The sequence below is a fragment of the Nyctibius grandis genome, chromosome Z, assembly GCF_013368605.1.
Source record: "Nyctibius grandis isolate bNycGra1 chromosome Z, bNycGra1.pri, whole genome shotgun sequence".
Classification (NCBI taxonomy): domain Eukaryota; kingdom Metazoa; phylum Chordata; class Aves; order Nyctibiiformes; family Nyctibiidae; genus Nyctibius; species Nyctibius grandis.
Window position 1 is genome coordinate 20,607,588 of NC_090695.1, and position 26,816 is coordinate 20,634,403.

The 26,816-nt window shown below is 40.8% G+C and overlaps 1 protein-coding gene across 1 annotated transcript in view; it reads left to right on the top strand.

The window, feature by feature from the left end:
* The window catches only part of ZSWIM6 (zinc finger SWIM-type containing 6), a 118,682-nt gene extending 103,979 nt beyond the window's left edge, over nucleotides 1-14,703 (top strand). The window contains exons 11-14 of the mRNA XM_068422483.1: nucleotides 4,524-4,681; nucleotides 5,217-5,377; nucleotides 9,750-9,831; nucleotides 12,164-14,703. Coding sequence (XP_068278584.1) covers nucleotides 4,524-4,681; nucleotides 5,217-5,377; nucleotides 9,750-9,831; nucleotides 12,164-13,026 — 1,264 coding nt within the window. The 3' untranslated portion in view covers nucleotides 13,027-14,703. The remainder of the gene's footprint in view (nucleotides 1-4,523; nucleotides 4,682-5,216; nucleotides 5,378-9,749; nucleotides 9,832-12,163) is intronic.
* Nucleotides 14,704-26,816: the final 12,113 nt, after the last annotated feature.

The following is a 26,816-nucleotide window of genomic DNA, read 5'->3' on the forward strand; positions in this document are numbered from 1 at the left end:
CTTAGCTTGTTCAGTAGGACTGTTTGTTCCCCTGGCCTTCTTCATAAATTAACTCTCAGTTATAGATTTGAAACCATATGGTGTAGTATGAGCCAGTACTTTTTGCTTGTGCTTCATAATGAAGCAGTCTTGCCCACTTCTGGGTGAATGTTGGGATTTAAATGGAGTATGTCATATGACAACAAAATGTCTGACTTGCTTCCCATTTGTCTTTAGTAATCGAGAAAAAGATGTTTCTCATGGAGTGCTCAGTGTGTGCTGGCTTTATCTCAAGGCAGGCCAGATTGGTAATGATGGCTAAGAAAAGCCGTCTGAAGGAAGTTTTAAGGGCCTAAATGATCAGCGATAAATATTGTCTACATACAATGCAGGGAAGAAACCGATCCCATCAGGATTGTCTGGTTGCTGTCAAGAACCTTTCAGCTGATGGTTGCCAAAGAATAGCCACAACTGAATACGAAGAGCAATCAAGTCCCATATTTAAAAAAAAAAAGAAAAGGCGTTGGATTTTCCTGGTCATTATTATCAAGAATGATTGCACAGTGATTGAAGGACACACTATCCACATAAGTAGTATTTAGCTTCATCAAACAGGTTATGTCCTAGTCGTTTGGAGGTGTGTGTTCTGGAACTAGTTTCTTCAAAAAGCTAAATGGCAAGAAAATCATTCTGTGTTCAAAGGACAAAACGGGAGGGCATGTATGAGAACAAAACATAGCTACTGTCAGGTCAGGCCAAAGGTCTGCTTAGCCTGTTGTTTTTTTTTGCCTCCAAGAGTGTCTAGTAATGGGTGTTAAGGAAAGAGTCTAAGAAACATGAAGAGTGACCTTGCATACTTGCTGCTTATGATTGGCATTTTAGGAAGTAGATTGAGAAGACAAAAGGGCATTACTAGTGAACTATTGAGAACGTTCAAGCATATGATCAGAAAGCTGTCTGGGCCATCTAAGTACAATCCTCTTCTTTTACTGTAAGTTAAGTGCATCAATAACCCTGGTCATACCAGATCAGCAAGATAGTACAAAATGTGGTAGGTGGGTTGGTGTGATTTTTGTTTGGTTTTGTGGTTTGGGGTTTTTTGTTTTGTTTGTTTTGTTGGGGTTTTTTTGGAAAAAAAGGTCAATTTTATAAAGTAGACTTGTGTCCCTGTATTTATTTTCAGTTACTCCCTTAAAGTGTTTCTCAGAGATTGTTTGTGTGGAGTTGTCCTCCTTAAACTACACTACTGAAACCATGCTGAAAGGCTGGAATAGACATCCATCAGCAGCTTTGCACAGTGCACTTGAACGCTTCAGTGAACATGATGGCAGCATGCCATTCCTTTTGAACAAGGATTTGGGCTTTCCCCAGAAACCAGTCATAACTGAAAACTTACTTTCTGGAAGTTTCCTTTCTCAACTGGAAGAACAAGCATGACACTGAAAGATCCAAATGGTGAAATCTCCAGTTAGTCATGGGTAGCTTCAGCCATCTTTTGGTACGAATCTGTCATCTCAGACAAAGAAGTTGCTTTTCAAAGAGACTAGTATAAGAAAGAGTTGTCTGTTCGTTTCCATCTGGTAAAATCACAGGAGACATCAGCGTAATCAGGGCTGTTCTCCATAGCCCTTTTGTCATCACTTTATAAGGCAGATGAGAGTTCATCCCTAGAAAATAATCAGTCTTTCTGTATTTTGATATTTGGCGCTCTTCAGAAATGTGGACTGCTATCTTGAACTGTGATGATGGCAGATTTGACACTTTCTAGTCCACGTCTGTCTGCATTTCTCAGCACTTCTCAAATTCTCCTGAAGAAAGTTGGTTACTCTTTCCATTTGCACCTAAGTGATAGTTCAGTGTACAAAGGACTCCCAGTACAAACAAAGTGAAAAAGTATCTTAAGACTGCCTTGAGAGGGGGAAGAAGAAAGCAAACATGAGGACTGAATATCTGTCTCATGGTTCTGAAGTTGAGTGGATCAGAAGAGGAAAACTTGAGCATCTTTTCTTCCATTCAGGGGGGAGTGGCTGTGGCAAGGACAGAAATCTCATGTGGAAATGAGTAGAGATGCTGCATAGAAATCTGTGTAGTTGCTCATGCTTTTAGAAGTGGAGCATATTTCTTTCTTCACTTCAACATTATTAAAGAAGTGAATTTCCCAAGACCCCAGCTAGCTGCTCTCCAGACATAAGTGTTTAGTGTTAGTGTACACACAAGTCTACAATGACCCATGGTGGCAGCTCTGGGGTATTTTATCTCTCTGTATTCAAAATCATCTGTTGCTGTTTTCTTTTTTGAATCCTATTTTAGTGTGTGGAACACTCAGTATGAAATCAGTAGAAGCCGAGACCATAAAGCGTTTTATGTGTACATCTCAGATCTTCAAGGACAGGGTTGTGCTATCCTTGATGGTCATTTCTGTCTACAGTTCTCTGCTTGCAGCACTGAAACATATGGAGCAGAGCCTTGGAGAATGTGGATCTGCAGTGACCTAGTTGACTGCTCACTTGGAATCTGAACTTGAATATTTGGCTTAGTTTGGTTGATCCCTTGTTGAGCCTGAATTTCACCCAGCTTTTGGGAGCCAAACTTTAATGGTGAATTTTAATCACAAGGTAGCTTTGCTAAAACCTAGCTAAATAATTAATGTTTGAAAGGGGAGAAAAAAAGTGAAGAATGCTAAATCTGCTTGTGCGTGTTCTGATGTTCCCTAATCTTGCCAAAATTGCATGAAAGCCACCAATTCACAACAGCATTTCTTTTCACAGCAAAAGAACATAGAAGCTGGCAATGAAATTCAAAGTGACAAGAGATTTCCCCAAAACAGCCTCTTTCTTTCATGCTCTTTGTCTATTTACTTTTACTCACAACCTAATAATCTCTTTTTGCATTAGGTAGTTGGGATTTTTACTGTTTATGGAAACCATCTAATAGTGCATCTCTCCCCTCACCCTCTCTCTGTGCTTGGAAAAAATCAGCTGAAGATTTTATATGTATTTTCTTTTTATGTATATAAAGCTATATAAAGAGGTGTCTCAGTGGCACTAGAGAAGATCTGACTAGATACAAATCAGAAGGGAAGGGGTTTTTTCATTTTAGTATGCACATACATGTGTCCAAAAATGTTAATATTACCTGCTGATAGTTATTTATGTGGTGTGTTGTATTTATATGTGCCTGCTAGATACCCTTCTGTATATTCAAAATTACCTTTCTCAGGGAATTCTTAAAGATACTTCCATATGCTTCAGGAACCTACAGAAAACTGATGGAACTTAAAGCTAACTATCTTATTATGAAAAAAGACATGCACTCTAGTTAAAGAACTTATGTATTTAGTTAAATGCAAGAAATTGTAACTTCTGTTTAAATGAGCTTATTCCATAAGAAATGTTCTATCAGAGAAAATCACAATGCATTAGATTTCCGATATTCAGTAGTTGCCATTTTATTGACAAAAGAGATCCAATTTCCTTGGTCCACGCAGATGACTTCCTGCTAGAAAATCACTTGCATATAAAAGCTGGTAGAAACAGAACTCACATGTTAACCCTGATCAAGAAGCCAAGCACTGGAAAGGCTTTTCTTCTGGACATTGTCTTATTACTATCATTTGATGTCTCATTAACCATTCACGTCCTGAAACTATGCTTAATTGTATTGAAAAAAAATGCCTGGTTTTGTTCACTCCTACTTTTTGCATTGGCGTTTATATAGTATCTAGTGTACTGGCTGTATCTAGTGTATTTTTAAGGGCCATCAGTTGAGTCTCTGTTTTGGGCCATCACTTGTGTTGTAGTAGTCAACAACAAACACGGTAATTTGAATTTTCTAAGTGTGAAATCTCCTTGGTGGATAGGACCGTTGTAGATTCATGCATACTCAAAGAAATTTTCACTTCAGGAGTAGAAAAGGGAGTCTGAAAAATAACTTTAAAGGAAATTTCCTCTGTCACTGCTGTTTTGGGACCCTAACATCAGATTATGGTACATTATAAAATGTTGGTAGGCTAAAGTTTAAGGACTCTAAAAAGTAGCCATAGTTGAACAGTAAAATGCACTTTTTGGACATAAATTCATGTCTGAATTTATTGCAAGGTCAAAATCTGAGTTACTTGGCAAATATGCCTCTCCCTTTGAACATTTGTAAATGAAAGAGGTATGTTCCAAAAAATATTTACATGTTCTCAGTACAGTGGAGAACTACTCCACTTTCCTTCCTGAGGGCTGTGGTTCAAAGACTGAAACAAGGTAGGGAGAAAAGCTTCATCTCTGTGCATGATGCAGAAAGTCTTCGGCTGCCTTGGCTAATGGGTAGCTTAATTGTCCTGTGAATTCTTGCACATGCCCACTGATGTAGGTAAGTTTGGCAAATGGACTCTTAAGATTCCGTAAGAAGAGAAGTGGTTTACTAGGCTTTTTTTTTTAGTAACCAAAAAGACACGTTTCCTAAAGAAGGTCAAGTTTTCTTGCAGCTTTAGTTTTGCTCATGAATAACCTAATGTAATGATGATATAATGAAAGAGGATTTCTTCCTTATTTCAGGTTGCTAGTATTGGAACCTACATCTCCTTCAGGAGATATGTCCCGCCCGCACCACATTGTATCAGTTGCTCAAAACCGGTATCCCCGCTGGTTCACCCTAAGTCACATTGAATCCCAGCAGTGTGAGCTGGCATCAACCATGCTAACAGCAGCCAAAGGTACATTGCTGTCAGTTATGTACTCAACTAAATGTATGGTTTTAATACTGCATGGAGTAAACAGGTTATAAAACTTGTGTTGAGGAATCCAAATTGCGATGTGACAGGAGCTTGAAATGGTTACAACAAACTGAACTGGCTTAAACATGTCACTTAATTTTCTAGCAAAGTAGCTAAGCTAGCTAGATGGTAGCCAGACGAGCTTGATTTGAGGCTGACGAGACAGCTTTTTGTTCTTCTGACACATGATGTAGACTGTGAGACCCAGGAGTGGACAAATCACTTCTAAAATTCACAGATCAGGATGACTTTTGGCCATGTACTGCACTAACACCATCAAGCACTAAAGGAGTTTATGGTGTCTTGTGTATTTCATTCATATGTGATTTAATTATGGAAGGTTTCTTAAAAAAAAAAAAAGTGTGTATAACTGAAACATCATGCTATTGCATAGCAATGGCAAGCTCAATTATAATGCATCTCTAAATGTTTTGGGAGCTTGTTCTGTTTTGGTGATTCTGTTTGCACCTTGCAGGTGATGTTCGGAGGCTGGAAACAGTGTTAGAATCCATCCAGAAAAATATCCACTCCTCATCACACATCTTCAAACTTGCCCAGGATGCATTTAAAATAGCAGCACTCAACAGCTTGCCGGACATCACTCTTCTGAAAGTTTCTCTGGAGTTGGGCCTTCAGGTATTTCCCTAGTTTCTTAATGATGCAGTAGAAGAAAGGAATGTGACCCAGTGTTGGTGGGTATAGCTTTTAAGCACTGAGGACCACACTCTTTGGGCTCTTTCTGGAGTTTCTAGGTCCTGTTTTCTGATACAAAGCTCTCAATGGACTGGTAAACACAGACCAAGGGTCTGCGCAGCCCCTTTATGCCGTTCGAGTGGAAGAGAGAGCCGGGAGTGGCTGGCTGCAGGGCACTCCTCTGTTCAGGGGTGAGAGAGGACCAGTACAATGGATTTAGGAGTATATGTAGGACTAGCTAGAAAGCAAAATTATTCTGCTTGCCAGGAATGCACTGTATTTTCTGCATGGCCTTGAGGGGTTTCTTACCATTCCTTCCCTTCCTTTCTCCTAAATGAGATTGGGTAAGTGCTTGTTGAATTACTAGAGAAAGCCAAGGTCAACCATAATGACCTGTTTCTAAGGCAGCCCTCTCACTTCCTTCATCAAAATCCTGTACTGTGGGATGGTCAGATGTGTCAGACTCAGCTTGAGGTGTGCAGGAATCTCAGATCGGTTTTCAGGCTTTTAGGGGAGAGACTTTACAAGGTAAAAGGAGACCGCTAAGTTCTAGGTATGTGGAGTAACATTGTCTGACGCTGATGGATCTTAAGAGTTTACACAGTTCATTTCAACAAAAATAAATCTCTTCATCCCTCTTCAGGGAGTTCTTCAAAAAAACTATGCAAAGATCAGAAAACCATTTTATTACTTTACTTCAGCAAACAGAGCTCCAAAGACTTCTGGGGAAAGGATATTACCCCAGTTGCTTCTCAAGCCAGAGAGAGGTACTATTTGCCTCTTCTAGGCATTTAGAAGCTAAAGTCTCTAATCAGAAAGCTGAGATTCTGTATGCTTTGTTAGCCTTTCTTGTTCCCAATGTTGCTGTGGAAATCTGCTTTTTTCACATTTTGCTATGTTTCTCCCTTAAATGTTTGAGAGAGAGAGAAAGCTCCTTATGATTGACCTGTGTGTCACCTCAAGCATTCACCAAGTATCATTCAGTGGTAGCAGCATACTTTGGATATCACTGTATTCAGGGATACCCCTTTGTGGTTGATGGTGTCATCAGAATGTCTTCAGTGAGTTCTAGTGAAAGAAATATCATGAACCCATACTTTCTCCTCAGTCCCAGGGTTTGGAACAAACTGGTGTACACCTTCTCCAAGTTACAAATGTGTTTTAAGAATCTTAAAGGTAGTTTGCTTCCCAGAAGGAAGATGCATAGCAGTTTTCTGGTAGTAAGTCATCACTGTGTAGATTTCTACAGTAACGCTTTTCCTGCAAAAACCTTAGTGTCAGCACTTTTCCCTTTCCTGCCCTCCTGACTTAATGGCAGTTAGATTGTCTGTATTCACTATCTAGTATCTGACTACTTGTGCCATTTATGTGCCCCAGAAAACTCTTTCTCCCCTCACATGGTAAATTAAACAGTAGTGTCCTTACAGGTATACTGTTCTACCTCAGCTACAGCAGTGACAAGTTGGCCTGGTTGGGTTGAGGATATGATACCAACAATTTCATAACTCCGTCACTGGGATCGCTGTGACAGAAAAGCCTCTTACATTGTTCTAGATTTAGGAGTAATATGTAGACTCCTGGGTTCTTTCTCCCTATTTCCAATGGCAGCATGTGTTATGTGACTCAGCAGAGGGAAGGCTTTTAAACTGGCTGTGGAAAGAGGTCATCAGCATGGCCAAATAGGTGTGGAGCATCTCAGGTGTATTCTGTCCTTCAGAACCTTACTGCCACAGACCCTGTAAGATCTGCAGGTATAGGAAGGGCTTCTATTCCTTGTTTTCCTGTTGTGTGCTACATCAGTGCAAGTATTACCGCACACATGTAAACAGGTACTGCTGGCAGAACTGCAGGGCAAGCTGGTGCAGGTGATCACTCTGTGAATTTGTCAAGTGGTGTCCTTTCCCCCCAAACCTGTGAATGAATAAATAAGTAAAATAGATAAACCTCCTTCCAATGTGCATGATGAAGAGGTTTTGCATTGGTGTGGGTGCTAAGGGTTGGTTGACCATTTCTTGTATCTCTTATGCATGGTGAGATCTTCTGTTTCTCTATAAGAAATTCTTACAAAGATCCATCAAAACAAAGTGAAGATTATTCTGTGTGGAAGAGGGCTTGACTTTTGGATAAGCTGTGTAACTTCCAGGGGCCTTTTGTCATTTTCAGACTTCCTGACTTATTGAGAAGCTCTCTTCAATTGATAGGACAGATGTTGGATAGATCTTGGACAGATCTAGAACTTCCTTTCAGGAAGAGGTAGTTCAAGAATGTATTGAGCAGAAGTGAAATAGTTCTTTGGCTACATGTGCTAAAGTATAAATTAACTTCAGCTCCTCCTTGGTCAGGACATAAATACATGCTTTATTTGAAATCCTTGGGTTTTTTATCATCAGTAAAGGGCCCCTCTGTTGCTGTTCGCAGCTTACAGTTTAATCAAATGAAAGGAATGTAATTCCAGAATGGTTTGTCAAGAAACTTTTGCATGTCAAGAAACTAGATATGGTCTTGTTTTTTGCTCTTGAGTTAAGACGGTCTATGCTGGAACTATTATTATGCCCACTACATGTGCTGAAGTCTCTTGTGACTGGTGAACCTTTTACAGACCACCACAGCAAGGGAAGCCATCAGAGAAGACTTTCAGAGAAGTCGTCATTCGCACTGTTTTTTCTTTTTTACCTCCTTCCCTCTCTCACCAGTAGCAGAATTCAGTCCATGACCACCCTGTATTTTCTCTTGGATTTACTCTGCTTGAGGAAAGCTGAAAATTCATCATGGATATTGGAAGAGTGTTAGCCTCCAATTTGTGTGTGCATCAATACAGGAAGTCACCTAGACTGCTTCCCTTTGACAGAATGGGACAGATAATTACACTCCAAAGCATTTTGACTTGGGACTGCCTGTTTTACTTCCAGAAAGACTTCAGGCTGGTTCCATCTTTTACCTTAGCCATGTTTTCATGTTTTAAACTGTGTTGAGTTGCTCCTTACAGATCAGTTAGCTTTCTTTCAAAATGCTATTCTTCAATCTAGCACCTAGATTACTGTTCAGTTAAAATGATACCACAATGTCTGAGGCCAACAAAGCTGGCCTTATCCTGTAACTTCGGGTGACATACAGCTGGTCACCAGGGTCTCAAGGTGAGAATGCTTGGAGGTCAGCTTGGAACCACTCATGTTTGCTTATAACCAGATTTTTAAAGATCACCTGTGCATTTGTGCTCCTCAGCAATCTTTCAGTGTTCTTAATTATCCTGTCTACAGTGTAGGACTAAAGGAGGTGGCAGGAGTAACAAATATGACAGAGGACTACATGCCACTTTGAAGTCACTTTAGGATTGGGAGGGGATATGGGTTGAGAACCCTCTTGCAAATGCTGCTGACTCCAAGTTGTTTTGTGAACGCATTTGTTGAGAGCTCTATGATTGACCTATTGTGCTCTTTATTTAATTGCTACAGATAGTAATACCATAGTATGATCACTGATAAGGGGAAAACTGCTTATTTTCTTCATATGGATCTCTGTGGGGTCTGTCCAGGTAGCTAAAGCAAGCTTTACATGCAATTTCCATTCAGTGTTCATTTTACTGAATAAAAATATTTGCCCATGTTTTGAGAAACAGCATAGTTAAAAACTGCAAGTAAAACATGGGCACTGCAATCAAAGCTTAAAGTCCTTTTTCTGTGATTCTGGTGGTTTTACAGTGGAACTTCTTTGCAGGGACTCCTTGTTCAGAGAGAGAAATCATTGCTGTGGACTTCTTAATAATACCTGGATATATCTGGAATTGCATATGTATCTTTGCAGAATAAGCAGCCAGTCAAATCACAGTACACTAACTCTTGTCTGTGGTGTTGAAGACAATGAAAATAAATGCAGATGAGGGAAAAATTAAAGGGGTTAGTTTGCCCGACAAAAGTTGACACGCTTCTACTTTAAAGACTATGGTGCATAGAGGGAGGAGACATGATATAATTTAATTGGAATAATTGGTAATTGATTGGGCTTTTTTTTGTTTTGGTTGGAGGGAGCTTTTTTGTGAGGTGTGTTTTTTTTTTTCCCCATGGAGAAAACAGTCTCTCTCCTCTAGCCTTGAAGGATCTTCAGCTGAACTTATTCTACATGCTATTCTAAGATAGCTGAGCAATATTTTTCAAATCTTTTGACATATCAGCTAAAAAAGAGTTAACAGAGTGGAGAGGGCAAGAGGCTGCCATTTTGAACTGTAATGTATTTGAGTAACTTAAAATGCCTGATTGTTGGTATATTGCCTTGGTTTGCAATAGGATTAATTTGTGTTTTGTTTGTGTTGTTTTAATAGGTGATGCGGATGACTCTGTCAACACTGAATTGGCGACGACGGGAGATGGTGAGGTGGTTGGTAACATGTGCAACAGATGTAGGTATGTTCTGACTTTCTTCTCTTGTCAGCTAATCTTAGCTTGCCTGTCGACACCCAGGTTCTGCAAATGTCTCCCACTTTCTCTTTGTCTATGAAATTTCTTTGATGAGAAGACATTACAGCAAGGATGAGTGGTTTTTTTGGGCACAGACCAAGTGAGACAACAGTTGAGTAATGCAGTGTGATGACTTTCCCCTACAAGGTGGGGGTGTGCATAACCTATGGGAAACACCCCAGATTTCCCCTTGTCCCCTCCATGATGGGTTTGGGTTTGAGGCTGCAGCAGAGAAAAGTCTTGTGGTTATGGGCTGTTGCGCTGTGCTACAACTTTGCTTGCTCTGAAAGGCTAGGTGAGGCTCTGAAAGGCAGGTGAGAGCGCTATCTGGTCAGCTGTGGGAAAAAGAACCGGAAAACAGGTGAAAGAAATGCTGAGGATACCTCCTACTGTGTGGCAGACAGGATCTCAGGAAGATGTTCTCATTGTTAGGATTTTTTTTAAGCCCCTGGGTAAATCCAAATTTAGAGTGTAATGCATCTTTGTTATGTGGCTATGATGTTGTGCAGGCCTCTCATCTGCACTATAAAGCAAACCAAATACCAATGCACCCATCGTTAAGCACGTAAGGTGAAAAGAAGGTAGGCGCAGAAACAGCCTTATACTTAGAGGACAGCAGTGGGAGAATTGTGCAGTTAGCAGGATGTTTTGTTCATTTCTGGGCTTTGCCATAGATTTCCTGTGTGTCTTGATGAGGCATCCCTTAGCTTCTGTATTCCACTTTAGTATCTGCAAGATGAGGACACAAAATCAGAAAGCGAAGACAAGTGCATTAAAAACTGTGTAGCTGTAAAAAAGAAAAAAAAATCAGCAGCTGTGGTAGTGGGGACAATATAAGTACTTACAATAAGGGAGCAGTTTTAATTGTCACTAAAGGTATTTCTGGAAGGCATGTTTCCCTACTGTATTTATTCCTTTTTCATACATCAGAGTTGGATTCTATTGCATAGATGCTTCTTGAGTTTCAGAACTTAAGAGGGTTGTTGCTGCTTATTCTCTGTTAGTTTATTCTTTGCTTTATGCTTAACTGGGAAATTAATGTTGTCAGGAGCATGGGAAAATACAGCTTGTCTTTGTATGCCCTCAGCCAGAAAGTGGTTTGTGTCTGCAAATTTTCATACAATGCTCTTGTTTTATTGCTTTTATATCTTTGCTAAGATAATTATTGCTGAGGCTATCTTACAGATATTAGTGCCTGGGTATTATTTTGTGCAGTTGCATATTGGCAAATAAAATACTGGTTTTAATACTGCATTAAATTAGTTTAGATATTCTAGTAGATGTATCCCATAAAGAACCTATAATGTCATGCAAAGTACTCGAGACTGAATCAAGTTGGTAAAGCAAGGAATGTGTTTATTTAAATGAAGACCTGGTATTTCCTGGCTATGCTGAATTGATGCACACGAGTGAAGGGGTGCATGGGAAGCATCAGAGTCCTACAGAGAAAATTAGGACCTCTGGGTGTGGTTTGGGTGGGCTCACAGATGTGTGTAAGCTGCCTCTAGCAATATTAAGGCACTCTAGTTGGCCATAAGATTCCGTTTATGGAACCTATTAGTCACCGTTTCCCCCTTCTTCCCCCTTGCCAGACACACACACACACACCAGGAATAAAGTGATACTAAGGAAAATGCCTATTTCAGATAATATCCAGTAGTTCATGTTGCTCAGAGTATTTCCCCAATAAGGATCTTAACATTCAGGCACATATGAATTTGATACAAGATGTATGTGAAAAGCCTGTTGGGAGGAGGTGAGGGTTAGGATTTTTTTTTTTAGGTGTGCTTAGTATGTTCTGTTAAGGTGTGCCATGGTGTTATATTAAAAAAGCCATTTAGCATAACTTCATATTCTTTTGTGCATGCGCTGTGCCTTGAGACGCACAGTGAGAAAAAAAGTTAAAATTGCCTTTTAGAAGTGTTCAGTGTCAGGGCTGCTTTTGAGTGATGTAATGAGACCAAATGATCCAGAACTTGTTGTTATCCACATTGTCTTAAATAACAAGTAAAACAGCTCAGTTGTCACACCAGGAGATTAAAACTTATCTAGCAGGCTTTTTTTGTTATTCTCTGCATTTTGGTGATTGCTACAGAGTTCACAGTAGCCTTTGTTTTAATCTCCTTTTCCAGCCACCCTATCTGGTTTAGCTCTTCTTGCGCATCTCCTTGGATGTACTGGCAACCTCTTAGACTTTGCTGCACATGTAATCTCTTGCTGAGCAGCTGTATCTGCTAGGTTTTATCCGTTGTGGCTAATTTTTTCTGTCTCTCCCCAGGTGTTTATGCACTGGATAGTATCATGCAAAACTGGTTTACACTTTTCACTCCAACGGAAGCCACTAGTATTGTTGCTACAACAGTGATGTCCAACAGCACCGTTATCCGTCTGCATCTGGACTGCCATCAGCAGGAGAAACTGGCCAGCAGTGCTAGGACGCTTGCTCTACAGTGTGCCATGAAGGATCCTCAAAACTGTGCCCTCTCTGCACTGACCTTATGTGAAAAGGATCACATAGCTTTTGAGACTGCTTACCAAATCGTTCTAGATGCTGCTACAACCGGCATGAGTTACTCACAGCTTTTCACTATAGCACGATACATGGAGCACCGTGGTTACCCCATGCGGGCCTACAAGCTGGCCACTTTGGCCATGACACATCTCAACCTGAGTTACAATCAGGACACACACCCTGCCATTAATGACGTTCTGTGGGCATGTGCGCTCAGCCACTCCCTTGGGAAAAATGAGCTAGCAGCTATAATACCTCTGGTGGTCAAGAGTGTCAAATGTGCAACAGTACTGTCAGACATCTTGCGTAGGTGTACTTTGACCACTCCTGGCATGGTGGGACTTCATGGGAGGAGGAACTCTGGTAAACTCATGTCACTGGACAAAGCCCCTTTACGGCAACTCTTGGATGCCACGATTGGAGCCTACATTAATACAACTCATTCACGTCTCACTCATATCAGCCCACGACACTATAGTGAGTTTATAGAGTTCCTCAGCAAGGCCCGAGAGACCTTCTTAATGGCTCATGATGGTCACATCCAGTTTACACAGTTTATTGACAACCTAAAACAAATCTACAAAGGCAAAAAGAAACTGATGATGCTGGTTCGTGAGCGGTTTGGTTGATGCAAATGAGTGAATTGGGGATGTTTTTGGGGGTGGGGAGGGTGGTTTGTTTTTACTTGAGCCTGCCTTTGTATCCTTTTTAACTTAAAGAAACAGAGCCACATCGGTATTATATGTGTATAGTTATATTGAGTTTGCAAACTAACTGTCATGTTGTGAAAGTTTGTGTGTTTATATTTTTTTTCCTTTATTCTGTTTTGTATGACAGAGAGGTTAAAAAAGGTTTGGTTTACACTGAGTATATGTTGTCAAGTGGCAAAAGCCCACATCGCTCTCCTGTTCTTTCTGTATACGTTCACAGCCTCAAAAACAAACATATATTGCAATGGCTTTAAAAACCAAACAAAACACCTCCATCCTGTGATAAGTACCTCGAATGGATTCAGCTTTACTCCTTTGTAACTCATCCTTACATTTCAGCATATTTAAACAAACCAACAAATGAAATACTAATAGTTAAAAGGCTGACCACGCAGCTTTGCAGTGCTGTTCATCCAGAAGCATGGCACACAATGCTTGTGCATGTGGAAACTTAGCGACTGTCAACATACATTCTCAGGGATTTATCAAAAAAAATAAAAAAAGAATGAGAGCATTTATTGTACTGTATATATATTATAGTATATGTCTGAATATTGAAAAATATAACTAACTAATTTATAAAAAAAATCTATGTAATGCAAAATACTTGAAGCTGCAGTAGCTTGGTTTTAAACAAAAAATAAAACCTATCAGAAGGACTAAAGTGCGCCTTGCTTCAGGGTTGGCTCAGGTGGTGAACTATATGCTGGGCATCTATGCAGAGCCACCTTTTGGATTGCATGGTTGGACTGATACCTATTGGGGAAAATTTTATATATATATATTTATACAACCCGTGTATGCATATATATGTATACACACATACACTCATGCTTGTAACAGGCACTATAGTAAAGAGGGACAACAAGAAATACACAGCCAGAGCAGCAAGCCTTAGCATTAAGAATACAGTATGCCAGAACTGGGGTTTGTGCCTCCTAGCCTAGAAGACTTAAAGAAATATCCTTTTTGACACAAAACGCAAAATGTTTTCCAAAATGATTGACATGATACATTACGCCTTTGCAGTGAGCTAATAATAAGCTAACCTTTGTGCACAAATAACATATATATATTATATATATATATATATTCTGCATAGGTATTTTGACTTTGTGCAGGACAGAAAGTTGTGTAGGTATGACTGTTCTACTTTTCAGTTTTTTTTTTTTTAATATATTTTATTTTCTCTAGAATTACTCAAACAAAAGCAGCCTTCTATCTTGCCTTGTCTTAATGCTTTAAAATAACCAAACTGGAGATCTAACTACCAAACTGTTCATTATATTATTAAATACAACTTTGGTTACAGTATAGTGTCTTTACTTTAGCTGATGGTTCTGTATCCTTGTGCTTTTTAAAGCAGTTTTTATGTTTTGGTGCAAAAGTTGTCCAGTGTCTCTTGTTCCCTTCATTAGAGAACATGCTAGAGGTATGTTTGTTAGGTATTTTTGTTTAGAAAAACTATTTCATGCTCTCCATTTTATTTATTATAATAGGTAAAAAGGTTGTACTTCATCACCCATGTAAACATGCTCATGAAGTTGAAAGTAATTAAGATTTGATACACTGATATCAATTTATTTATGTAACTAAGTCACTGTTTTATAAACTTGTTAATGATCAACAATTTTTTTGTTTTGATTAAAATTAGTTTTTTGAAAGTTGATTCTGTGTCCTTTATGGTGTCTGTTACTGGAGTTGAATTGTGTATGGATAATTCAATACAGCTTAAATGCCCAGTTTGTACCTTTGGTGCATTATGGTGGTAAGCAATATGACCACCAAGCCCAGGAGAGTGTTTTGTTCCTCAAAAATCTGCTGAGGAGTGGCAGTGTTCACAATTGCTGGTGGAAGAAGACCTGGTGCATCAGAGGAGGCACCAAATGCTGTCTGTGGTTGAAGATATGTGGTCTATACAATAAACAGTAAGCCTTGACATATTAACCTGGGAGGATGGTAGAGTGTGTGGGGTATGTTCTCACTCAGTGGATTATTTGGGTGACCGTGAGAGTTGAGATGTGCTTTGAATATATGCAAGGACAGTTCTTGCTGTTCTTGGATTGTCTTTTCTGAAGTATTTTGTGTATTTTAAGCCAGGCAGCTCAGTCCATCCAGCATGGAGCTCTTGCTCACCAGCCAACATTTCTGCTTTTTTGGAGCCCTTGCTCTGTAGGAGTTGTGTGAGTTTTCCAGCCCTCAGTGAAGGATGGGCTATAACATGGTTGAGAATTGAAGAGGAGCTTTCTGATATACCAACATCTTTATCATCTTGGGAATGTTACATAATGTCATATTTGACTATGTCATCTGAACACATTCACTTTCTGTTTTTGTAGTGTCTGCAGCTGAAAAGAGAATTGGCATGCGGCAAGCAACTATTAGAGATGCCAGTGTACCCATGAATTCTGACAGTGAGGCTTGTGTCCCTGGAAAATTGAGAAGGTCTGAATCTTTGTGTAACTTGTCATGTAAAGTATGAGTCTCTACCAAGCCTTGCTAACAGCTCAGTTGTCCTGACCTAATAATACTAACCTTGTGTAGCTTCTGCAACTTCTATCACTTCCAAGTATTGAATCCTCATTACATTTTTGCTTCGTTACTTTGTCCTAGATGAATTTTCTACCACAGACAGTAAGGAACAAGAGGAATACTCCATTCTGTAATGGGCTTTGCATGGTGGTTCCCCCCCCCTTACAAATAATTTAGTATTAAGGATATTGTGGATTATGTAGATTGCCAAACAGAAGCCTATTTGAAGACCAGGCTTTAGAATTAAATGCAGTCCCGGAGGTTGTTGCCTGCTTTTGATGAGCACAATTAACTCTTTCAGAACTGATGGAAGTTTATTTGGCTTGTTTTCATGACTCAGTAAAATCTCTTCTGTGACCGCAGTGGTGCTGCGCAGTACCGTTCACACCATGTTAAAAGCCCTCAAGGACCAACCTTGAGGGAGGCTTGGCCAATCTCTGTAGCAAACGTGCCTAGATATGTACTGCTCTTGTTTTGTGGAGGTAGGAAGAGCCAAGGAGTGGCATCCCACGAAAAAACACCTGAGGGCTCTTATGGTGAAAACCGATCAGCTATTTCTATAATTTCTTTAACTACATATTGCAACTAATTCTGAAGCATAAGGAAGCCTGGTCAAAATACAATGTCTAAAATTCCTTATCTTCTCTTCAGAGCCATATATGAGATGTACAACTGAATACCACTGCTGTCATTGTCTGCAAGTGTTTGAGTGTTTTTCAACACTCCTTTAAATGAGAACTTTTTTATAATCTAGGATTGCTATTCAGTAGTGAAGGGAACTGAGCATGCTTCTTCCATGTCATAGTCTACCATTGAATCTTCATTCTTTTGGTGAGTTGAGTGACATCCTGAAAGACATGATGTTATTTCTGTATTATGAGATTGTCTTGCAGCCCAAGAAAATGATTTTTGCCTATAAGTTTGATTCCAGGTTTCCTTTATTCATCCTGCCAGAACAGAAGCCAGAGAGATTTTTCTTACCCAAATTACATTTAGCTTTTTAGTGTTTGAACACTTGCTTCATTTCCACATCCAGTTTTCCCGTTAGAGAAGCCTGCATGAAAAAGAGAACGAAAGGCACATAGGGCAGACTCAGACTGTAAGATGCAACTGAAATCCAAGACCACTTCCCTTGGAGTACTTCATGTTGTATTCTCAAAATCTTTTGTTTTTAATGCTATGATAGTGGAGTTAAACCTGGATTGCATGTAAATTTCAAGGAATTTATTAGATTTATTGAGAGAAATTGCAGGTAATATTCTGAGGCTAGAGCTACGAAGAGAAGACTGAGACTGTATTTCACCACGATTATCTAGTAGAACAGATAGAGCTCTTTCAAGACAGTGCATCTGCTAATAGGTGCAATCAGTGCTTTGGATGACCAGTTGATAGTTCTTGCACTGCAGATTAAATTCGGGAGGATTTTTTTTTTTTACTGTCAAAAAGTAAAATTGCCTTCCTAGTATTTTTAAGCATAGAAGATACTCTGAGTGCTTTGCATTAGTAAATTTCTGTTCTGTAGAAGAAACCCCATATTCCATTGTTTTCTTTGTATACCCATACAAAGTTTCACACTGCGAGCTTTCAAAAGTCTCTGTGAATGTCACTTTTCAATAAGGCTTTAGTGTTCTGTCAAACTAGTTTGAGCTACAATTTTCTTTCAGGTTTGTCTAGTAGCAATTTAAGTTTTTATATAAGTGGGTATAAGTATCTTCAGTGCATCAAAACTGGGGTGCTGCTTACATGGAGGGTAAACATTTTGCTCTCTGAATTGTGCCAATTTAGACTCGTGGTTCCATAGAGTGGATTTGTGCTAGAAGTATATGTACTTCACTGAGATGCCTTCAATTTGATTAAAATATGGATTTTTTTACTGAAAAATCATCCAGCCTTCCATTTCTGCTTTGAAAACAAAAGTCCTGATGGTTCATCTACTTCTAATGGAGGATATAATTTGGAAAAATAGCAATATAGCTGATACCTTCACAGAATTGGGAACTACTGCACCCTCAGGTATTCTCTTGCTCTGCAGTTCTGGCTAGAGATAAAGTGTTCATAGACAAGCATTTTGCATCCTTTTAACTGAAACATGGGAAGTCCCATCTGAATATGAGGAAAAACTTCTTTACTTTGAGGGTGACAGAGTGCTGGAACAGGCTGCCCAGGGAGGTCATGGAGTCTCCTTCTCTGGAGATATTCAAAACCCGCCTAGACGTGACCCTGTGCAACGTGCTCTAGGGGAACCTGCTTTGGTAGGGCTTGGACTAGATGATCTCCAGAGGTCCCTTCCAACCCCAACCATTCTGTGATTCTGGGAAGTGCTTGTCCCCTTGAAAGTATGTTTTTTGCAAAGATAAGTGGGGAAGCAAGGAGTGCAAACCACAAAGTGTTATGTCCAAGCCTTCCCTCGTGACAATGCAATGGGTATTAGAGACTTAAGGGTATTGCAGCATGTAACAAACTACACTGAATATACAATGAAAAGCTTTGTAAGATTCTTAATTGAAGAGGCAACAAAGTGTCAGGGATAGCTTTACTTGAGAGAAGATGTTGCTTGGATTTGCCTGCCCTGTAGAAGTGTACACTCCATACTGCACAGGGGAAGACGAGTCTTACCTCAGCTAACACCCTGGGCTGTCAGCATCATGTAGCACCTAGCTGTCAGCTGAAATATTTGTGATCCATCCTTACAGGTAGTATCCGTATCCCTAAAGTTAGTAAAAGTCGAGCATTGTACGCTCTGAGAAAAAGAACCTACCTTAAAAAGAAAATTACATTACCTGCTATATTTGCAAACATCTGCAAGGTCATCGGATCAAAGATTTCTATTAACATGTATTAGCTACAGAGCACAAGTTATTTCTAAAACCAACCTTGACAGATTTCTATAGCTCTTGTTATAGAGAGTGATTATGACTACAAAGTACCACAATCATGAACTTCCCCAGGAGCCAGCCAGTGAGTAGTCTTTTGCTGAGTTTTATACCAGCTGCATTTCGTTGTTATAACTTTCCTTGTCTTCCTCTTTAGCCTTTGTCTTTTTGTATATGTAATTTTAAGAGCTTTGTATTTGGAGAAATGCTTACCTGGAAAACGGTGTGCTTGTGGTCTGATGATGTAAAATGAGCAATAGAGCTATTCCTTTGTAACTGTGGTCCATGGTGTTGGATGTATCTGTGAAACAGTGAATGAGAAGGGTGAGCTGTTCAGTCGCACTTACTGTAGGGGCCAGTGGGCTGAGACCTAAGGCAGCAGCCACAGCTGGCATGCAGAACCAGCACTGTATGCCTTTCCACCACTGTGACCTTGGAATTGCATGTCCGACCACAGAGAAATCTTGGTTTGGCATCCCAGGAATCAAAGGCTGTTCATAGAAGGATTCTGGAAAGTTGAAAAATGGATGAGGGTTATTAAGGACAGAGCTAAATATTCCTCTGGTGAAATTGCTGGAATTACATCAAGTCTAAACTTGGCAGACACTTTTGGGAAGCCTGTTAGTTATAAGAACAACAGTGGTGAGAGAAGTAGTGCCAAATTCTGCATGGGTCAGTGGGCAGGAAGAATCATTTGGGGTTTGTGACCTCCAATTCCAGATGACCTGAATCTTGTCAAACAGCACAATGACTATTTGTAATTCTTTCTTTATCGCCTAGCTTTTCCAGTGCACAGGGAAACGAGTCGGGCAGACTGCAACTCCTCTTTTCTCAGATGCATTACAAATTGCACCACTGAAGCCCTCTGTCCCCTCTGAAAACGAGTGGTCTGGGAAAAAGGTTGGCCTTGCTCGGGCCATCTTGCCTACACGTTAAGGAACCCTTAGCAGCACAACCAAACCAATTCAGGAGGCTAAGGCTGCAACAGGGAAAATTGCATGAAAAACTTTCCCAGCAAGATCCTATTTGTAGAATGCTTAACGGCAGTTGTTCACTTAAAGGAGTGGAAATCATGGTTTCTGAAGAAACCATTATTTCTTTTGTGCCTCTAATTGACACTTTAAACATGTTTAGTAGATCAGTATGGTAACTGAAAATATCGCAAAATAACCACCAAAGTGGAAGGCACGATTGTCCTGCTAACTTGTTGCTGAAAGGAACAAATGTAATTGAAGAAGTATTTCTTCACAATCATGCTGTGCCTGCCTCAAAGAGAAGACAGAGCTGTGAAGCAGCTCTTAATGACAGCGCTGTGGCAACCATCGCCCCTCTCCAGATGGTTTTGGTGGGAGAGAGAGTAAAAAGATGGGTTTGAAAGGTATTTTGTTTCCTGAGTTTAAAAGCCTTTTTTCTTTAGCCACCTGATGGTTGATTTCCTGGTATGGTGTGGATGTAGCAGTAAATGTGGGAAGACTCTGCCCAGTTACTCAGGATGTCTTTGCTCCACCACCCCTCTGTGTCATTACAAATGTCTGACCCAAGGCACACTTTGTTCTCCAGCACACCACAATTTTTACATCCTTGAGGAGGCTGTCTCCACTCCAGTCATGCTGCGAGGTCTGGGGACTTCTTGTTTTGAAAGCTGAGCTTCTCCAACCATTCTCAAGAATCCAGGGTCTAAATTAAAAACACTAAGTGCTACAAGACTTCTGATACTCCGTTGTAAGCAGTATTGCTTGGCTGTTAGTCATTTAGGAGGTCTTTCATATACTATGTCTCAATCATATAATGGGCAACTGAGAAGCCTATAGGCATGTTGGGAAATTTTAGTGTGAGATGATACTGAAATACTGAAAAAGAAACTTCAGCATTGCCTTATGGAGAGGTGATTGTAGAGGGAGACTGTGCTCACAGAGTTTTCAGGCTGCTCTGAACCTCTCAGTCTTTTAAGGGAAGGATATCCCATATGAGAAAGATTAGTTGTTGCACTAGCACAGTGGCTTTGGTTTCACAGCCTGCATTTTCCCAGCTGTTGCTGTATTCTCCATCTGGAATCATCCAGACCTTTTTCCATACCTCAGCAATTCTCTTGCTCCATTTCACCACTCACAAGGCCTATACAATGTTATACTGTGTCCCTCATGCTGGGCTGTGTTACCTTGATGTAGCAAATAGAGTTTGGCTGGGTTTGCTCTGGAAACCTTCAGCCTTATGCTGATCGGTTCTGCCTCTCAGAGATAATTAGGGACTATATATGCAGTTGAGGAAGAAGTGGCCATGGCTCATAAGGAGGTGATATGATGTTATTCAGAGTTTGATGTCATTAATTTTGTGAGCATATTGACTTCTTTACACAGGAAATGCAGGCCATAAAAGCCAGAAACTGACAGGAAGCAATTTTTTTTTTTTTTTTTGTAAAAGGCAAAGATTTTCCAGCATTTGGTCTTTCATCAGAAAGAATCAAATCAGGAAAATAGTAATTACCTACAAGTGTTTGGAGCACATCACTAAGTGTATACACTGCCAAGGCACAAATTCTCCACTCCTAGAAAAGTCCAGACAAACCAGACAGGATGATTTGGTCTTTTAGGTGCCTGTTGTTTAGTACCCAGATGGTCTGTTTAGTTTGGGGGGGTGTGTGGGAGATCTAACTGGATGCACTAAAATGGCACTGACTCTATTTAGCCCAGTGTAAAAATGCTGGTTTATGCACCTATTTGTCCTCCTAAACTGGAGAATAACATGTATTTCTGGCACGCTTGCCAGACACATTGTCAATCTCCCTGTGCTATCTCATTGCTCATCCCGCGTTACTTACAATGCTTCTAGGTTATCTGTTACCAGCAGCAATCCTGAGTCTCTGTTTCTACTGATGGGAAATAAAACGAAAGACATTTCTAGCGTTTGGACTGGTGCTTGAGAAGTGCAGCTGCACTGATAGCTCTGAGCAGAAGCTTGAGCTTTAGGAACTGCTGAGTTCAGGGCCTGGATTTGCCAGTAATTTTGCAGGGGTTTTGTCTTTGCTGCTGTTCAAGTGTGTGCTTGCAAGCGACCATGTTCAGCAGGGACAAACATAGACTGACCTCATGGTGTGGGAACAAGGGGGATGTCCAAGCCCAAACATGGCTATTAACCACAGGCTTAAGCTTTTCTTCAGGTATTGCAGTTGCGTGAAACATTTGTTGACCAATGCACGTAACAGGCTGGCTTGCAGGCTGATACGCATAGCTTCGGTCTTTCCAAGCAGCATGTAGATCCTTCAAGGACATGCTATGGCCAGGCCAGGGTACAGCAGGGGAGACAAAACAACCAGGCAACATGTTTGTTTCTGTCCACAACTACAAGTCTTGATAAACCGTGGACATAGGTGGCCCTGGAGAAACTGCTTGTTTCCTCTTTCGCTATTACTAAATACTTCCGTACTGGACAAATAGCGGTGAGGATTAAGGCAGCAGGGTGAGCCTTGTGCAGGGCATGTGACTGAGAGAGATCACAGATCTTTCTTACGGCCTCGCTGTGTTGGGTCATCCCATCCCACCCGTGGGCCTGTGTGACTGCTGTCTCCATGCCTTTGTTTGAAGTTAACGCTCTTTTGTGCAGCTCTTGGCTTTCTGCAGATGTTTCAACTTGCCAGCAATTCTGGTGGTTTTCTGTAGGTAAGAATTGTGAGGAATTACACTGCTGATTGAAGTGCCACACTGTGGATTTGTGATTAAATTCAGAAATTATAGAGTATTGGAATTCTGCTATGAAGAATATTCCTTGGCTTGTTCAGCGTGTCCTTGATGTCTGGCTTTTCCAAACAGTGATGGTTTTCAGCTTGCTGTGTTTATTTCACAATCAACAGCCCAACTGCAGAGCCCTCTTGACTCTACAGAAAGCACATACAAGACACAGATCTCTGGAATCTGTAATTCTAAAAGACTAAATACATCTGGCCTTTGTTTTTTTCCACAAATTCCTATGCTATATATTGGGTGAGTAGCAGGTCCCACAGCAGACCCCAGGGATCCCTAGCAAACATGAAGACCAGATGTAAGTCTGGAACAGTCTTATTGATTTAGGTCTCTGGATTAGCAGGATACAGGGTCAGAAGGCTGAATTTCTGGGTGTGAATAGTCCTTGCGAGGTCAACAGCTTCAGACTTCCTTAAAGTACTTCGCTAAAAAGACTTAGAAGCACGGTGGAGTGCACAGCCTTCTCCTTCAGTAGCTGGTGGGAGCTGGGCCGTCTGTGCAAAGTACATCATCTTTGGGGGCATCTGCCCAGAGCTGTTGGGGGTGACTCCCCACTTCCACCCCTTACTGCAAAGCTCCACTGATGGGTCCTGGGAGAAGCCCGTCCTGCTCTGCCTGGAGGGACCCATGGGAGACACAGTGCTCCTCGGAGATTCAGAAACGGACATGAGGGAGTACGCTAGGGAGGCTGGGGAGGTAACAGCCAGGCCTTCTTAAGTGGAGAAGCTTTTAATGTAATTTCCTTTGTTTTCTTTTCAACAGCTTAAAATAAAAAGCAGAACAGGAGTGAAAAATAAAACTTAAACAAATTGCTTCTTGGCAGCTCTGATTCACTCGCTGATGTTTTGCAAATGTATCAAAGCTCTTTGCAGCCTAGTGTTTAAAAAAATTCTATTTAAAGGTAGGCTTTGTAAGCGCCTCCTAAAGGAGGTTTTCAGACTGCTGCTTGTTTACCAGACAGCTCATTATAGGCCTGCTGCGGAAATGTGCAAGGGGAGGACGAGGGAGGCTCCCTCCTTAGGTGAAACTTCCATGGCTGTAATGTTATAACCCTCAGGAGTAGCAGGCACAGTATAACAGCAGTTGCTTTTAAGGCTTGTAAAACAAATTGTAACTGGCTACAACAGGAGAGCAGTGAAAGTAAAGAGCTGTGTCAGGGGCTGAAGACAAATTATTCTTTTAATTTAGATCATTTTGGGCTACAGAACTGCATTAAAGACTAAGATCCCACAATTGTTTTCATATGTGTGGGTGTGCGTGCACACTTTTTAAAGTCCTGCTATAGAAATAGGTGAATTGTGTCTGTCTCTGCCAAGTGCCGTATGTTTACAGCTGAGTTATAAAACACTTTAAAATAAGGGTTTATAATGGAAACACTGACACAACCTTAAACATGTTGATGCTAATAAGCACCACCATAATAAATCCCGTAGAAGTTCCCATAATAAAACCATCTGACAGAAGCAGATGCCGGACTGCTCTTCCCTCTGCTAGCGATGCAGTATCACACAATTCCTTTCGTATCTTGAGCAAATTCCTCCTGAAAACCTCCCAGAGCTTCCTAACTTTCAGTGTGCAGCAGAGGGCTCAGAGGAGGTAGGTGCTGTGTCAGTTGACAGGCAGAGTGGGGAGCAAAGCAACTTCTTCAAAACCTCAGGCTGGAGATGTGAACTGCAGGCTGGCACGGTACAGCACCAAGTGGGACAAGTGCCCTCAGCTCATGATGGTGACAGCTCTGCTGTTTCAATGAGCCAGACAGCGGCTCAGCTGCAGTATTTCCAGTTATGATTTCACATCTATGGGGATGAGGAATTTCTTGGTGCAAACGTTAGGTGAGAGCACGTAGTCTGTGAAGTAACCTACACAGCCACTGCAAGGGCACCACTTTCCTGAAAGTCTGCAGCTCATGCATGTGGATCTAATATGGTTTCTTCTGCAAAAGAGCACCAAAACATTTAATTCAATATCCTGAAGCTCCATGAGCTTATTGATCAGGTTTTCCTTCCAAAGACTCAGTTTTCCCTCTAACCTGCCTTTCCTCTGCATCTGTCCTGGAGAGCAATGGCATTCGCAGGTTAGGGTCCTACTCTTAAGTAAAATGTTACCCCAAGGGGGACCACAGCATGTGACTCAAGTGGCAACAAAAAGCAAAACCTGTGCAACAAATTCAGTCTTTAAACAAGGCTGTACTTTTGTGGATGGTGGGACTCCACTTCAGTAAACTTTGGAACTGCAAATAATGGCAAGAAACCTACTGTTTGTATTAGACTAATCACAAATACAGCAGTGGCTATGTTACCTGAATAAATCACTCATTGCAAGCTGCTTTGTGGCTTCCTGCGATAATTAATAATTCCTGAATTGAAGTTGTCAGATAAGGATAAACTTTTGTATTATGGTAGTATCTAAAGACCCCATCATGGGCCCGTGTCTACTTGCATCATCTATGCCTCCAGTGCAGCCATGGAAATTGGCACAGAAAGAATCCTTCCATTCAAAAGTATACGGCACTTCCTCGGTGGCTCCTCTCCAAGAGAGGAGAACGGCGGCTGCTGCTGCTCTGCAGTGTATTCTGGCTAATCGGTCTATGTCTCCATTGCGCAGATAGTATCAATGTGGTAGCATATGAAGCTCAGATATAAATTACAATAGCATAATTTATGTAGTAGTTGGAAGGAAAATTAAGTTATAAGTTGGTAAAGCTTGTGGGATTGTTTACCATCTTCCATAAAGCAGAACAAAACTGGAGGGATCAGGGGCAGCAGGCTGTTTAGCTTTCTGACACAGCTGGATAAAAACAGCTTTGTCTGAATAGCATTGCCATTAGCGCTAGGTTTCTCATCGGTGCATTTTGGTTCCCCAACAGTGGGATAGTGGATGAGTTGGATCCTACTATTAACTTGTCTCAAAGTACCATGTAAAATTATTAAGCATAGAGAAAGAGTGCTTTCAGATCTTGAGAGAATTAAAGAGTGTTAGAGACAGCATGGACTTAAATATGTAATGGGAAGTAAGCTGCATTCAGGGATTTCTATAATAAAGATAATGGAATCTTTAAATGCAAGAGGGTCAATGAGCTTTTCTTTTGATCTTATCTGCTTGCTAGAAACTGCTCTAATTATGGATATTGTTACAAAACGTTGGTATGTAACATGATAGGAATGGTAATATGGATAGGAACCACCTGTGCTGTAACCACATTCCCAGACTGTGCCCCTCTGAGGTCCATTGTCAAATGAAGAGTGGGAATTCAGTTTAAACACAGTCTGGGCTCAGCAAAACTAAGTGATGCTTATGATGATGTTGTACTGAGTGACCAGTTGGTCTTCTAAACAGTTTGTGATGGGATCACGTTAAAATCAATTGCCTCAAATATGGCTTACTTAGCTGAGGTGATTTCTTCAGCTGATCTTGACCAGTCCTTCCTCTCCTGTGTACCTTTCCAGAAAGACCAGGTTTAATCTCTTCTGCCTAGACTATGGCAAGTTGCATGCTCCTCTCAGCTCATACAAGAACTGACTATGAGAATTAACTGCTATTGAGCAGTCTTTTCTGAAAATGGTGGTAATCAAATGCTATGGTTTACTTGGTAGAGATGTTTTAATTAGCAAAAAGTAATCAGGTATTTTGTTTTGTTTTTCCAGAGTAGCCCTCTGTAAGACAGAGCAGAAGGCAGCCAGCCAGGGCAGTGACCTGTTCTGGTTTAAGCTTTGGCATTTTCCCAGGTTTGAGTGCTGAAAAGTGCCTTCCAGGTGGCAGGAAGTTTGTGACATATGAGAAAAGCTCCTGCAGAGATTGGCTGGAAAGAAAATTTTCCTTCATCATAGGCTCTCTTGGCAGATTTCTTACAGGAAAAATGCTTATATTCAGTACTAAATATGACACTGTAAACAAGAAACCTAAGGGGAGCAGAGGAACCTTGTCTGTTGGTTAGAAATGTTTTAAAGTCTATTGTCCTGAAACATGTATTGTCAGTATTGTCATTCCTGATTCAAAAGTTTTCTGGTTAAAGTCATGTGCAGAAGAGACTGTTCCCAACAGTTACTCTCACTGGTACCTCTACTCTTCCCCAAAGAGGACTGCGAGGGTAGTGCTACAAGTCTCTCATCAGCAAGCAGAGGTTGGCTTTAGTGATACCTACTGAACCTGGTAATGACAGATTGGAGGATGCCTGTGTGTTATTTCATGCCTTTTTTGCTGACGCGTGTTCAGTTCTTCGGTGATATTTTAGGAATACCTATTTTAAATAGAGAACCATCAGCATGACATTCAGCTCAGAAGAGTTTCCAGGATGGGACAGAAGGGTGTCTCTGTCACTCACAGGTGTTATACCCACTCCATACATTACACAACAGCCAAGGGTCTTTCAGTGAAAGGAGGCTGATTTCACCCAAGAGATTTCTACCACAACAGGAGAAGTTGACAAAGCCAGCTCCCAAGGCACCCAGGGCTGCGTGGCTGGAAGCACATGTAGACATGCTTTGTTATACTAATTCACAAATGATGTAAACTGTGCCCCGAAAAACCAAAGCCAACACAGGCTGCTGAAACTTGTATTAGGACTGGG